Source organism: Rhinolophus sinicus, linkage group LG01, assembly GCF_036562045.2.
Source record: "Rhinolophus sinicus isolate RSC01 linkage group LG01, ASM3656204v1, whole genome shotgun sequence".
Taxonomy (NCBI): Eukaryota; Metazoa; Chordata; class Mammalia; order Chiroptera; family Rhinolophidae; genus Rhinolophus; species Rhinolophus sinicus.
Window position 1 is genome coordinate 209,357,947 of NC_133751.1, and position 15,573 is coordinate 209,373,519.

At 56.1% G+C, this 15,573-nt stretch overlaps 1 protein-coding gene across 2 annotated transcripts; it reads left to right on the forward strand.

Annotated features, from left to right (window-relative positions):
• The first annotated feature begins 2,310 nt into the window (after positions 1 to 2,310).
• Positions 2,311 to 15,191, forward strand: BOK (BCL2 family apoptosis regulator BOK). Of its 2 annotated transcripts, none has more exons than XM_019711677.2 (5): positions 2,311 to 2,721; positions 3,093 to 3,344; positions 5,932 to 6,060; positions 11,071 to 11,234; positions 12,240 to 15,191. In XM_019711677.2, exons 2-5 carry the CDS (start codon positions 3,122 to 3,124, stop codon positions 12,363 to 12,365), a joined length of 642 nt encoding a protein of 213 aa, XP_019567236.1. In that variant the 5' UTR covers positions 2,311 to 2,721; positions 3,093 to 3,121; the 3' UTR covers positions 12,366 to 15,191. The 2 variants fall into 2 exon arrangements, with proteins under 2 accessions (XP_019567236.1, XP_019567235.1); XM_019711676.2 differs by having other exon boundaries at positions 2,312 to 2,584.
• The last annotated feature ends 382 nt before the right edge of the window (positions 15,192 to 15,573 follow it).

A 15,573-nucleotide genomic window follows, 5' to 3' on the forward strand; every position in this document is an offset into this window, starting at 1 on the left:
CTGTCAACAACCACAGGAGGTAGCTATTAGTATTTTCTGTTCTACAGGTGGGGACGCCAAGGCAGGCAGACGTTTGATAGCTTTCCTAGCATCTTGTAGTGTTCTCAACATATTTTGGGATCAAGGTTATGTTGGCTTCACAAAATGAGTTGGGAAATGCTCCCTCATTTTCTGTTCTTTGAACAAGTTTGTGTGTGCTTGGTGATATTTTTTCAACTGTTTAGAAGAATTCCTCCATGAAATCATCAGAACCTAGAATTTTCTTTGTAGGAAAATTTTAAATTATAAATTAAATTTATTTAATTGGTATAGGACTATCAAGATTTTCTATTTCTTCTAGTGTCAGTTTTCATAAATTGCATTTCATTTAAATTTCAAATGTACTGTCAAAGTTGTTCATAGTATCTTTTTATTATCCTTTGGACTATGTGTGGTGATGTCCTTTTTCATTCTTGGTATTGGAATTCGTGTGTGTGTGTGTTGGGGGGGTTATCAATTCCATTAATCTCTTCAAAGAACTAACTTTTGGCTTTGTTGATTTTCTCTAATTTTTGCTTTGTTTCATTAATTTCTGCTCTTTTTATTATTTCCTTTCACCTTTGGTTTTAATTTGTTATTCTCTTTCTAGCTTTTTGAGTTGGACCTTAGAGCATTAATTTTCAACCTTTCTTCTAAAGCTATAAATTTTTCTCTAAGCACTGCTTTACCTATGAGGTCACATGATTAAGTTCTGAAATCATCCTAGAAAAAGTGCTACATACCTCACTGCTGAATATCACTATGGTCACATTCGAAGTACTCCCCTTGGGAAGCTATGCACCAGTGCCAGCGCCTAGTCCACCCTTCAAAGCAATTTTGGAACTCTTTTTCTGGAATTTCTATTTTTCTAGTGTCATGGCCATCCGAGCTGTCATCATATTACCCTGATATCCTGAATGTCATCAAAATGTCTTCCTTTCAGTATTTCCTTTATCTTTGGGTAAAGAAAGAAGCCAGATCGGATGAGTAGGGAAGGTGTTCCAGTACCGTTATTTGTTTACTGGCTAAAAACTCCCTCACAAACAGTGCCATGTGAGTTGGTGCATGGTTGTGATGCAAGAGCCATGAATTGTTAGCGAACAGTTCAGGGCATCTAACTTTTTCAAGCAGCCTTTGCAGCACTTCCAAATAGTAAACTTGGTTAATTGTTTGTCTAGTTGGTACAAATTCATGATGAATAATCCCTCTGATATCAAAAAGGTTTAGCAACATCATTGCAACAAGTTTGTGAACTTAATTGTCAGACCTGGTACATTCTGCAGTGTTTGATATGTCATATTTTCACTATTGTTCACTTCAAAATATTTTACAACTTCTCTTGTGAGTTAGTGTTTGATCCATTGATTATTTACAAGTGTGATGTTAAATTTCCAAGCACTTGGAGGCTTTCTGGTAGTTTTACTGTTAATGAGTTTTAATTTAATCCAGAGAGGACACACTTGTATGATTTCAATCCTTTGGAATTTATTGCAACTTTATGGGCCAGGATTTGGCCTGTTTTGGTTAACAGCCTATGTGCTCGGGGGGGAAAATATGTAATCTGCAGCTATTGGTTGTGTATGTGTGAATTAGGGCAAGTTGGTTAACCCGGTTGTTTGTGCTTGTTGGTTCAAGGATAGAGAAAAAACCAGTGGGCTAGAAGAGTCCAGAACAGATCCTCACATATACAACACTTGATTTATGATGGGGACTCTTCTCCAATTCAGTGGGAAAATGATGGTCTTTTCAATAAATGACGCTAGGTCAACTGGATACCCACACAGAAAAAACATGAGTTCTGACCCCCTACCACACCATTCTCGAGAATTAATTTGTGACCCATCATCACGTGAACGCTAATAAAACAATTGTTTCTAAAAGAAAACACAGACCATCATAATGAAAAAGCATAAGAAAAGACTGTAAATTGGACTTAATTGCGACTAACTCCTGCTCATTATAAGCAATAGTGAACCACAGAGTATGTGCAATCTCATCAGTACAGTGCAAACCCACGTATCCATCTCCGACACGAAGCCATGTTTCCGACCAGGGACACATATCCAGAATACATAAAGAACCTCTACGAATCAATTAAGAAAATGGAGCCGGGTATGAATCCAGGCTGGTGCCCACAGCTAGGTCCTAATCAGGGTGACATAGGGGACAGCTCCAGCCCCGCAGCCCTCCCCGAGCACATACCGGGAATTCGCTCGGGCCTCCTTAAGTGGGGAGGCGGCGGGGAAGCTGCGGCGTGGCTCCGCCCTGGGGGTTGCCTTTCCCTTAGAAGGCGAAGCCCCAAGCCTCGCCTCCCGCGGGCGGAGAGTCGTGCGGTGCGCCCTGCGCACCCCTCGCCTCCGACTCCGCCGCGGGAGCTCCAGGAGCGCGCGAGGCCACGCGCATTCCGCCCTCCAGCCGGGGTCAGGAGCGGACGCGGCGGGCGCCAGGGTAGGCGCGCTCTCGCGGGTTTGAATGGAGGGATCGCGACCGGCAGAGACGGCGACCAACAGATCCTGAAGCCAGAGCTCCTCCCCGGCCCCCGTGCCCGCGACATGCGGCGGGAGAGGTGAGCAGGGCGAGCGCGGAGTCCCTCCCCTGCCGACCGCGCCATGGGAACGGCCCGGCCGGGGACAAACACCGAGGACCGCGAGGCGTGGAGTGCGGTGCCGGGCCGGGGTCCTAGCTGTCGCTAGTTGGGAGCAGGTTGGTTGGTGACCCCCTCCGGCGCACTCGTCTTCGAGCGCGGGCACGGCGGCCCCAGAGCAAATCGCCATTTGCCGCGGTCCTTCCTGTCCCCGGCAGCCGCGGGGATCTTTGTGATTTGATCCGGAATCTAAAAGAATGTGACTCCGTGTTTTTAAAGACTTGTGGCACAGAAACGAACGGTTACCCGCAGCTGGCCGCGGCCTTTCCCGGAGCCGCGCCCGGCCCGGCCTCTCCGTGCGCTCCGGCAGGGGCGCGGGCGCGATCTGGGCGCACACCGCTCCCCGTCCCGCGCCCCGCTGCCCGCCCTCCTCGCGGGACCCGCTTCCCCCTTGGCCAGCCAGGCTGGACTGAGCGCTGTCTGCCCGCAGGTGCGGCTCCCCTCGCTCGCGTCCCCGCCATGGAGGTGCTGCGGCGCTCCTCGGTTTTCGCCGCGGAGATCATGGATGCCTTTGACCGCTCGCCCACCGAGAAGGAGCTGGTAGCCCAGGCCAAGGCGCTCGGCCGGGAGTTCGTGCACGCGCGGCTGCTGCGCGCCGGCCTCGCCTGGAACGCGCCCGAGCGCGCCGCGTCGGCCCGGGGCGGCCGCCTGGCTGAGGTGTGCGCGGTGCTGCTGCGCCTGGGTGAGTCCCGGCCCTGGCGGGCGAGGTCCCCAGGCTGCCCCTCCCGAGCTGGTCGGTGGGGCGGAGCCCGCTGCGCCTTGGGGTACAGCTGTCTCCGCAGTGGCCCGCCCAGGGGGTAACCTGGTCTCAGTCTCCCTCGGGCCTAGAGGCGGCTGGCCGGGGGGGCCGGAAACTGCCAGGTGCACAAGGCAGGCCCACCCAGGCGATGCTTCCCCACTCCCCCGGCATCCGTGCCGCACTGCAGAGACCTCCCCGGGTTGGCCGGCTCAGCCCAGATTTCAGACATTCTGACCATAAAGGATAGAAAGCGCCAGGAAGAATAATGTTTGGTGGCTAAACTTTCGGAGTGACCCTTGTACTCAGCTGGGCACAAAAATGCTTTGTCCGACCACGTGTCCTGATGTTTGTTTTGGAAAATAGGTCTTTTCAATTACTGACTGAAATCCTGCCTTCCGCTGCTCTTTCCTCTGGGTTTGGAGGCCTCCTAGGAGCCCCCCCAGAATGGGGTGCCCAAGACGGCTGAAACCACCATGGGGCTGGGGAAGCCACCTGTCTGGCTGGTCATGTGTAGGCCCCTGGAGGTACTTGCTTCTGAGGTCACACACTGACGAGTAACTGTCTCCACCTTCTCCAAGGCCTGGACCCCTCAGTCCACTTGACTACAAGGACTGAGGTCCTGACCCTCCAACCATTATCAGTTCTGGGAGGGGGCACATGGAGAGCGGGTGGTCTCAAAGACAGGGAGCTCTGACCAGTCCTCTCCAGGCAGAGTGTGGGGAGAGGCTGGGACGAGGCTCTGGGGTTCGGGGGAGCACCCTGTCTCTTTTCAGGCTGACACTGGTGTCTGCTTGTCCCTGTTCTTTGTGTCCCCTGGGAGCAGGGCTATGTGTGTACCTGGCGTCCCAGGAGTTTGTGTGGGGGTGGACACATAGATTCCATGGTGACCAGTGGAGGGCTGCAAGAGGGGTGGTGTCCCATCTGGGCCTCAGGGGAGGGAAAAGGTTTCTAGGTGTGGGGAGCAAGTGGGGTTGGGAGATCAGACGGGGTCCAGAGTGCGTGGCTCCCGTGAGGTCGGCTGCCCACTGCTGTTTCTTCCAGCTGGGCTGTGGGGGTGACACTGGGGGTACCTTCTAGAGGACTCTGGAGAAGATATTCCTTGGCCTCTCCAGAGCCTCTAGGCCCCTGGAATGGCCAGGAGGAAATCAGTCCTGCCTCTGCCGTGTTGCTCTGCGACCCTGTCCCGCAGCCTCCATCTTCTCTGTGAACAGGGGCTTGAGGCTGCCTCTACCCTGGGCCCAGTGTCTCTATTGTTTACGCTTGTTTGCAAAGCCCTGCTTCGGGCTCTGCTGCTCTGATCGGGCGGCCACTGTCCCCAGTCCCGTGTTCCACCCTGAGGTCCCGATGCTGTGGGCCTGGGCCTGAGGGGCAGCAGCGAGCCAAGTGCCCAGCACTGGCCTCTCAGAAACCGGGCCTTCTAGGCCATTCCCCAGACGTGTCCAGTCCCTGGGGCACAGCCCCTGCCAGATGGCTAAGAAGGCCCCAGAGGGAGTGTTCTCGTTCACGTGTCATTCACTGCATCCGCCCTTAGAGCTGCTCAGCTGAGCCCCTCACGGCCTGGCGCTGCCTCCCTGCCCCCAGCACACTCCAGCCCTCCTCAGCAGATGCCCAGCTCCTGGGGCAGCAGCAAACAGGAAGAAGCTGGGTTGCGTCCCGATGGTCAGTCTCTCGGGGCCCGTCCCCAGCAGGCCCCGAGGGCTGTGTGTGGGAACGGCCAGGCCAGCCCTGGGAATTTCCATGCCACCTCCCCCCATTGCCCCACCAGCCTGGACTCAGTTCTGCTCTCATTCCAGATCCTAATTAATTAGATGGAGTGCAGCTGGCCTCAGGGATGACGCAGGCGCCCTTATCAGCCAGGCCTGTCCAGTCGGCATTTCCCTGTTTGCTTTGGCTGGAGAAGTGGCTGGGCAGGGGACACCCAGTCCGAGGGCTGTGGGATTCCCAGCACATCACTGCCAGGGCTGTTGAGAGAGACTCTCCTCGAGTGTGGCTGCCCCCTTGACACCCGCTTGGCATAGGGCACAGGCTGGGGACTCCTGACAATGGCTCAGCTTCTTGGTCCACTGAGCGGTGCTGGGGCCTGAGGGAGGGCGCCCTCTGAGGCGGTGGCCAGGGCTGCCCACCTATTTGGGTCCCCGGTGCGGTCCCTGCCCATGTTGAGTTCTGGCCACCTGCCCGGTCTGCCTGCTGCCTGGGCAGCTCGCTGTGGGCCATGAGTCACCCATCAGGCACGGCCCTGGGATTCCTGCCCCACCGGCCCAGCCGGCTTGGGCCTGGCTGGGGGGTTGGGTGGGGCGGGCCCCAGAGGCAGGTCTGGGGGTGGGGCACACTGCACCTCTCTGGATCCCTGGCCCCAGGGACCATGAGGCGGGGGTCCAGTGGGGGTCCGGTACAGGCCAGGTCAGTGAGAAGGGATCCCCACGCCAGCTGTGGCTATGGGGCCCAGGAGGGGGCTGGTCCCAGGCCCATGTGACAGTGGGCCGGGGTCAGGCGGGTGTGGACCCCTCTGACCCGCTGTGTGCCTGTGCAGGGGACGAGCTGGAGCTGATCCGGCCCAGTGTGTACCGCAACGTGGCGCGCCAGCTGAACATCTCTGTGCACTCTGAGAGCGTGGTGACCGACGCCCTGCTGGCCGTGGCCGCCCAGATCTTCTGCGCAGGTGGGCCAGCGCGTGACCCAGGAGGCCCCGCAGTGCCAGAGCGCCCGGGGTCTGCACTGGGGCCGGGGTGTGGTGCCTCCCTTGGTTTTGAGGACAGTGGGCCTGCCAGGCAGCTGGCTCGGACCTCACATGGTTCTTGTCGGGTACCAGCTGGGGCTGCAGTGACCGAAAGTCCTGGCTCGGCCGCATGTCCTGGGCTGCCAGTTGGTGCTGGCTATTGGCTGGAGTGGGGTCAGGGTGTCCTGCATGTGGCCCGTGGGGCGTGGGCTTCTCACAGCATGGCACCAGCGCCCAAGGGGGAGCATCCTGAGCAGCCACTGGGCACTGCTGGTCTCTTATGACATGGCCTCCGGAGTCAGTGTCACTGCCAAATTCTGAGGGTTAAAGACAAGTCTCAGGGAGGGATGCACGAGGGTGGGAGTGCCTTGCTGGCCTGTCTTTGGAAAATAGCGACACCTGTCTCACCTGGGACCCTCCGGATGCCCCCATCTGCTCCCATTGCCTCCTCTCTGGGCCCTCACCGAGATCCAGCTCCACTGCCGCCTGTCTGTGCACCCTCTCCAGGCTCACGGAGGCTATAGGACTCATCCCCCAAACCCCTGTCCCCGTGTCCCCGCCTTGGGACTCTGCTGGGACCCGTTGTCCACAGACGTGCTCTCCCTGCCTGAGACTCCATGTCCTGTCCTGGCGCCTCACGCTCTGCGAGTCTGTCTCATCCCTATGTCCTGGTGCATAGCGGGGAACAGGTGTCACCATCCAAGTGACCAAAGCCCAGCCAGCCCAGTGCAGCACGCCCTCCCCATCAGCCCACCCACAGGTGTTTTCCCAGCAATCCTGGCGGCACTCTGGGCTGGGGACTCCCACCCTCATGGAGGGGCCCCTGGGGGCCTCAGAGCCCCATGCTCCACCCAGAGGGGGAAGGTGGAAACCCACCTTGGCCACCTTCCAACTGGGGCTTTCTGGAAGGCCTTCCTGCTGTGGGAGGAGGGGCCCCAGGCCACGCCCCCTCATCTTCTATAGGATGGTTGGGACAGCAGCAGAGCAGGGCTTTGGGGCACAGCCACAATCCCCACCATCAAAAAATGCAACCCACCCTGCAGAGTGGAGGGGCCACTGTACCCATCAGAGGCCGGCCCCACTCTTCGGGGGTGTCTGGTGTTGACCTCCTCTGTCCTCTCCCAAGGAGGCTCTTCCAGCCCCCGCTGGACTGGCCAGGTTAGGGGGGCAGAGCAGGGCCTGACTCAGTAGGCCTCCCGCAGTTGTGGCCTGTGTGGTGGGGACTCGGCTGGTGGGGACAGGGGACCCCCAGCTGAAGAACCCCAACTTCTCCAGGACCACCACCAGGTCAGCGCTGAGCAGCCTGGGCAGAAGCTGCCAGGACGAGGACCGTGTGGGGCTGCCTGAGGGGCTGATGGGGGCAGGTTCTCCAGTGTCCTCAGGGCTGGGGGTTGGGACTTGCTGTGCAGCCCTCACAGGTGACCCGGGCAGGCACCTTGTGGAGGGGACCGTGGGTGGGCCAGTGAAGGAAGCAGGGTACAAGGGTGTCCTGGGCTGACGACCGCCCTTGGCCCTTCCTGGGCTCCCACGTCCTGGGCCTGACAACGGCATGTGGGTGGCTGCCTATGTCTATCTCCGGACTGTCGGGTGGCTGGTTTATGAGCCCAGGGCTGGCTTTCAAAGGAAGACTCATCTGTGAGAAGGCGCTCCGGCCTCCTGGTGGTTGGGACTGAGCGGGTGTTGGGGTGTGGTCCCTGGTGGTGGTGGCTATGCATGCAGGGGACAAAGGAGAGGCCAGAACAGAGCCTTGTCCAGTGCAGGGCAGGCCTGGGAGGTACCCTCCTGCTTGCCGCCTGCAGGCTCCCTGTCACCCCTGTCCATCCCAGTCCTCAGGGTCCTTAGACAGTTTCGCCACAGGGCGAACCCCAGCCATCAGGTGCTTGCTGGCCCTTGCCCCCTGCCCTCAGCACCTCCCATGCTGCCGGGCCTTGCACTAGCTCACCCTCAAGCTGAACTTTCCTCCTCATTCCCCCCCTGCAGGGCCCCGTGGGGTCTGGCCCTGCCAGGCCTGGCCACCTCTAGCTCTGGCCAGGCTGTGGGTAGCTCGGGGACTGCAGGGCAGGGCTCCCTGGTGGCCAAGCCCACTTGAAGGCAGAGGCAGCTGCTGTCCTTGCACTTTGGGTTTCTCAGTTCACTCACTTCAGTGGAAAAATGAATTTTTTCCCCCCATGAAATGTTGCCAAGAGTTTTCACATTTCCCCCCTTTATTACAAGAGCAAAATATTTTACCACAGAAAGATCAGAACACATAAAAGATAAAAGCTCTTAGAAATAGTACTACAAAGACGACCCAGTTTAAAAACGAGCAAAGGATCTGAATGCTCATCTCTCCAGGGAAGATGTGCGAATGTTGCATAAGCCCGTGAAAGACCAGCCATCGTCAGCCAAAAGCAGCACGAGATGCCACAAAGCCCGGCATAGCCCCGGGCGGCAGCATGTGTCAGGACGACCTGCATTTGGAAGCCCCACGGGAACGGAGCGTGGGCACACAGCCTGCGGCTCCCAGGGAAACGGGCACATAGGGCTTCAGAGCAGCACGAGCCCCAGTGGCCAGTGCCCAGCCCAAGGGAAGGGTAAGCAGAGTGGGTGGTCTGCACGTGGAGTATTACTCGGCCATGAAAGGATGCTACAGCATGGACGAGCCTCGAAAACACGGTGAGTGAAAGGAGGCGGACATGCAGTGGCCCGACTGCGATTCCATCTTCTGAATTGTTCCGGAGCACGCAAGTCCGGAGACGAAGCAGAGGGGCTGGGGGATGGAACTGCTCATGGGTGTGGGCTTTCTTAAGGAGTGATGAGAAAGTTTTGGAACTCGACAGTGGTGATGGGTACACAGCCTTGTGAAAGCACTAAAAACACTGAATGTCACACTTTAAAAGGCTTAATTTATGGTAACGAGATTATATGTCCATAAAAAACAAAACACAGAAAAGCTCAAAGAACACAGGACACACAGGAGGTTCCCAACCCCCTCCCCACCTGAGGCCACCGGGCTTTTCTCTCCAGACCTCCCAGCTCACCGTCCTCTGCAGGGGGCACCACAGAACCTGGTGTCACTCCCTCAGACCCCAGGGTGGGCTCCTGGGCCCCACCCGCCATGTTAACCCTTCACCTGCCCTCTGGTGGGCCGAGCACCTACTGGGAGGGGCCTGGGGGACACGGAGGGCACAGGACAAGCAGCTGGTAACTGGGGAGCATGGTGTGCGAGCACCATCACCAGGGCCTGATGCTCTGACGGCCTGGGTAGCAGGTGGAGGGGGTGCCTTGATCACAGTCCTTGGGGTGGGCGAGCACTGCAGGCGTGGGAAACGGAGCTCAGTGGGATTGCAGGCTCAGATTTATTCTGAAGGACATGGGAAGTGGCAGTGATGTGGGCTGACATGGGGTTTTATATTTATTGAGGTGAAAGTCACAACTCACCATTTGAAAGTACAATTCGGTGGCATTTAGTGCATTCACGATGTGCGACCCCACCCTGCTGTTGGCATCTCAGAATGCCTGTGCCCAGGTCCGGAAGCTGCCACTCCCTACCCCACCCCCCATTTCTGACACACTGCTGTCTCCATGGACCTGCCTGTTTGGGACACTTCACACCATGGGCTCGTACAACAAACATGGCCTGGGTGTCTGCTGCTTCTGCTGAGCGTACCGTTTTCGAGGTTCATCCTTGCTGTGGCGTGTCAGTGCGTTGCCCTGTGTGGCCGAGTAGCACCCCATTGTGTGGATGGACCAGTTTGTTTGCACTCACAGGCAATGGCTGCTTTCTCATTTCTACCTTCTGGTGACTGAACAGGGCTGCTGCGAACATTCCTAAATAGGCATTAATGTGAGCGGGCTTCTGTTTTACAATGCACAGCTGTGCTGCTCTGGCAGTGGTCCGAAGGGGCGCATGGTCCTTTCACAGACACGGCCAAGGACCCTGCAGCTCCTTACCTGCATCGTCGAGTTGCATTTAGGTCTTTAATCTCAGGTTACAGTGAGCATCGCATTTTCATCTACCCTCTGGTTATTACTGAGGGTAAGTGGTTTTCACGTCTGATGTGTTACTTGTATTTTTTCTTTTGTGAATCAGCTGTTCATTTCCTGTGGTCACGTTTCTTTTGAGCGGCCTCTCTCGTTTCTCATTGATTTATGATAAAGCTTTTACACGTGAAGGAAGCTCATGCCATGAGCTTGCACGTACCTTCCCATGGGGCTTCTCAGCTCTGCCTTTGAGCAGCTTAGCTGTCGGGAAGGTCGTCCTCCGAGGGCCTGAGCGTTTCTGTGGAGACTGTCCTGCAGTCTGTTCAGGGGCACAGACGATCCAGGCATGTATTCCTTGTAGCCGCTTACTGCCCATTGCGTCCCACTCTGATTACGTTAGCATCTCCCCCATTTCCTCCTGAGTGAACTGCCTACGTGTCCTGTAGCAGGACTGACCTGTAGCAGATGACAGCTGGGCACCCTGTTCAGGTAGGATGCAGCGGGGAGGGGCTGGCCCCTAACTTTTGACCCTGGTGTGGGGACAGAGCCCCAGAAAGTAGTTTACAGGCTCTCGGCCTCACGTGGAGGAGGTGCTGGCTCGGGTAGTAGATGGCCGTCAGCTGTGGCTGATTGGCCGTCAGCTGTAGCCAGTTAGCCAATTAGCCGCTAATATAACTGCTGCGGCTACGGAGGAGAGTGAAAGAGAGTCGTCGGTGGGTTGCAGACAAAAGGGACAGCAGGTCGCACGTCCAGTGAACCCAGCCTCCAGTGAGACCGTAGTGGTATGACTCCCCTACCTATGGCTCCGTGGGTGTTCCTTTTTGGCCTCACCATATCCTGCGTTATGTGGGGAGCGGGACCAGAGACCCTGCTGGCCTCCCCGCACGACACTGGTCATCAGCAGAATGGCAGGGGATGTGACCCCACAGGCTGGACTTGAGCTGGGGTTTTGACGGCCTTCTGCTGACCAGTCCACCTCTCTCCCTGTAGGCATCACGTGGGGCAAGGTGGTGTCCCTGTACTTGGTGGCTGCGGGGCTGGCGGTGGACTGTGTGCGGCAGGCTCAACCTGCCATGGTCCACGCACTCGTCGACTGCCTTGGGGAGTTTGTGCGCAAGACCCTGGCGACCTGGCTGCGGCGGCGTGGTGGATGGGTGAGTGCAGGGCTGCGGGGTACCAAGAGGGGCATGAACCCCCAGTGCTCGTGGGGGTGCTAGGGGTTGGAGGAGGGCACAAGGCAGGGCTGCTGGGCTGAGACGCCCCTGTTGCACAGCTCCACTGCTGACCCCTCTCCCAACTCCAGTGGAAAACCCTGCTGCCTCGGGGCCCCGCATGGCAGAACGTGGCCCATGGACGTGGGCCCCTGGACTTGGGGAGCCAGAACTCAGCCCCTGCGTGGGAAAGCCCCAGCACCCCCGTAGAGATCTGTGTTCCCTCTGAAGAATGGGTGGTGGGCAGGAATGTGGGGCGCATTGGCCAGGATGGTGGAGCTCAGCCCCTGCTAAGAGGTTGGAGCCAAGGGCTGAGGTCAGGTGACCGGCTGGGACTGTGGTCCCACGTGAAGATGGCACTGGGCACAGAAGTATTGCTTCCAGCCCTGAGGCCCTGGGGTCTCCGTCCCCTCCCCCTCCCTCTCCATGGAGCCCAGCTGGGGCTGGGCACTGGGTGGCCAGGACACTGACTGACAGCATGGCAAAAGGTCGGGCTGTAGGACAGAATTTCACGTCTCAGCAGGAATAGAAGTAAGGAAATCAGGAGTGGCCCTTCACTGGGCTTCTGGGAAGCTTGGTTCCTGCTCCTGTTCCCGGTATCCCAGGCTCCAAGGCCCCCGCAGGACCAGGGGTGTTTCTAACCCTGTGGGCAGGAGGCAGAAGCCAAGCTGGGAGCTGGTGGCATCCTGGCGTGGGGCACACGGGCGTCTCTCCTGCTTGGCGGTGTCCCGCCTGCCAGCCTGCTTCGAGCACCTGCCTTCCCTTCTCACTGTCTGCACGCTCACAGTCTGGTCTGGTCCCATGCTGGAGCCTTCAGTCCAGACCAGACCACAGACCTTCACTAAACAGCCGCGTGCAATCCTTCAAGTGATTTGGCCGCATCTGGTGCAAGGTGCTAGGGGCCTGGTGCTCCCGCAGCTCTGCTAACTGTCCTATCTTCCCTCCCAGACCGACGTCCTCAAGTGCGTGGTCAGCACCGACCCTGGCTTCCGCTCCCATTGGCTCGTGGCCGCACTCTGCAGCTTCGGCCGCTTCCTGAAGGCTGCCTTCTTCGTGCTGTTGCCGGAGCGATGAGCTGGCTTGGGCAGAGAAAGCCGCCTGGGCCTGGACCGAGGAGGCCCTCGGCCGAAGGCTTCGCTCTCCTCCCCACCCACCCCTCCTCTGAAGCCCCAGGCCCCCTGGACATGGAGCACAGGGGCAGCCCTGGGCCCGGAGCTGGCCGTTGGTGCTGACCTGTGGCCCTTCCCCTTGCTCCCCTTCTGGAGCCAGACAGTCAGGGTCGCCTCCCAGGCCCTACAGGAAGGGAGCTGGGAACTCCAAGCTCTTCCTCGACACCAGGGCTCCACCCCTGAAGGGTGACCATGTCAGGACAGCAGCCTGAAGGCGCCTTGGGCCTGGCCACGTCTGGAGGAACGGAGGGTCTTGCTGACCCCACAAATGAGGCTCAAATGCTGTTTACTTCGTTTGTGGAGGGAGAGGTTCCCCACCTGTGGCTGGGTCCTTGTGTGGCAGGAACCAGGGGTGTGGAGCTCCAGGTGGAATAGCTGACCGAGGACGGGGTGTATGTTTGATTCCTCGTGTCACGGCAGTGGTGGGCGACCCCACCAGCGTTCCTTGTGCCCAGGGACCGGGCAGGAGGCAGGTGACCAGGTGACGCCAATGTGATGAAACGTGAAGCCGTTACTGCAGCGTCTCCTGTCATTGCACTGCCTTCTGCTCCCATGGGCCAGGAGCGCACGCACACGCGCGAGCCAGCCTGCTGCCCATGGCCCCCAGCCCTCTACCTGGCCAACACAGCCCCACTTGCTTTCCGAACGCTGCCCCTCAGCCCAGAGCCCCATTCCCGGCTGTCCACCACAGGGACATTCTTGGGCCACAGGGACATGGTGTTGGAGGGCTACAATGTGGCCTCAGTTTCCCACTGTATGAAGCAGGGTTGAGCCAGACGCGACCACAGAGGTCTTCCAGCCCTGCCTTCCCGCGGCCTCCGGACCAAGCCAGAGTCCTGACGGCACAGCTGTCTTCAGCACCCCATCGCCCACCTGGCCCCTCCCCAGGGCACTCCAGTGGGGGGGAGGGGGCACGGACACGCGCCTGCCCCGCTTCCTCATTCGCCTTTTTGGATCAAATACTCATGTATTTGCAGCATAAAAAGGAATGACAGACACACCAACAGCACTCAGGAAAGCAGCAGGTTTAAAGCAACAGGTCAGGAGTCTGCGGACATGCAGTCAGTCAGAAGACACAATGGAAAACGTGCCTCACTTCCCACAGCAACAAAGGGATGAAATTCTCGGCATAAACTGAACATGAAATGTGAGGCCCTTTGTGAGGAAAACTCATATGTACCTTAAAGACACCCAAGTGGACTTGGACGGAAAGAAATACCATGCTTCGGGAGAGGAAAACCTGACAGAGAAGACAGTTCTCCACAGTGAATTGATAAATTTAATGTGATCTGTATAAAAATACCAGAATGATTTTTTTTCCCTTCTAGAGCTAAACAAGTTAATTATAAATACAAAGTTCGTATGAGAGAAACAAAAAAACAAGCAAAAACAGGCAGGAAAACCCTTAGAGGAGAAATGAGGCCAGACTCGGCCATCAGATGAACCATCTGCGAGGGTCCAGGGCAAATGCAGATACTGGTGAGCCGCTTGGAAAAGACTAAACCACACTTGTGCACCCCACCACGCACCAGACAGATTCCACATGGATCAAACTGTGAAGTATGTAAATGAAACAAGTACTAGAAAAAAATGAGTGACTTTCTTTGGCACTGAGGAGTGGGCAAAACCTTCCTAAATACGATTTAAAATCCAGGACCAATAAAAGACAAAATATATACTGGAAAAAAATGTACCATTTAACATTTTCAAAAGTATTTATAACATGAGACAAAAAACAGTAGTGTGTTGGGTGGGGGTCAGGAATCAGAGACTAATGGTGGGCGTGCGGTTCCCTTTTGGGGTGACAAGCGTTTTGGAAGTAGACAGGTAATGGTTCCCAACATTGTGCATACACTACATGACACTGAACTGTACACTTTAAAATGGTTAAAAGGATGGACTTTGTCATAACAGCACATTTATCTCAATAAAAATTGTAATTAAATTAGGAACATTAGGATTAATATTTCTAATTCAAAAGAGCTCATCAGTTCCAAAAATCAAGAAGAAAAAGACAACAAAGAGAAATGCAAATCCCAACTACCCCAACATCCCATGTCTCAACGATTACATTCGTCCAAATCCAAATATGACGACAGACTTGTCGGTGGGACAGGCAACCTCACACGATCTGCGGGGGTGTCCTGTGCAGAAGGGGCGATGCCTGGACAAGCCATGTATGCTGTCGCCCTGGGATGGGCAATCCCACTTCTAGGAATCTATCCGAAAGATACAGTGGCACAAATGCCAACCGAGTTATTCACTGTGAGCAAAGGCCTGGACACAGTGCAGAGGGCCGGTCTGAGGGGCTTGCTGGATAAAAGCACGGTGGGCCCAAGGGCGCGCTGCTGCTGGGCACCTAGTGGGGCAACCAACAGTGCCGTATCTTACGGTTTTGACAATGTCCCAGTCGCAGGATGTTTTACATACGCAAAGCTGACTTCAGAGAACAATGAATCGTAGAAATTAAATAAATGAGCTTTTATATCACGTTGGTGACATAAGCAACCAGAGAAATCTGTTATTCCAATTATGATATGTTGAACTGTATCTTCAATGAGAAAGGTGGAAAAATAAAACTCCCTTCAGTATTATTCTGAAATGATTGTGTCCTGTAGAATAATGCAACGAACGTAATGTAGCACAGAACCAAGATTCTCCTCTTAAAAGAGGTAAAATCAAAGAATTTAAGTAAAACAATTTATAATATTAAAATTTGAATTGGAAACTCCTTTTTTCCTTAAAAAATGTGTATATTGCATGCTAAAGTAATTAGGGTGAAGGGCCGTGATCACTGCAATTTAATTTCACAGGTTAGTGAGAATAAATGGGAAAACACATTACAAAATGATTTTCCGGTTCTGCCCACAGAAAGGCATGAAACTCTGGGGAAGGTGATGTGGGGGGCAGTTGTGGCACTGAGCTCAGAGGCCATTGGGATTGGGGATTCCACCAGGCCACCTATAGGGTCATTGGGGCACCTCCCGTCTGTCAAGCATGAAAAGGCTGCACTTCACTAGAATCCCATCGAATGGACAATAGTGTTGTAGGAGCGGAGGTGAAAAACAGTCCACAGCGTCACCCATCAGCCGAGGGTCCAGGGCACTTAGTGC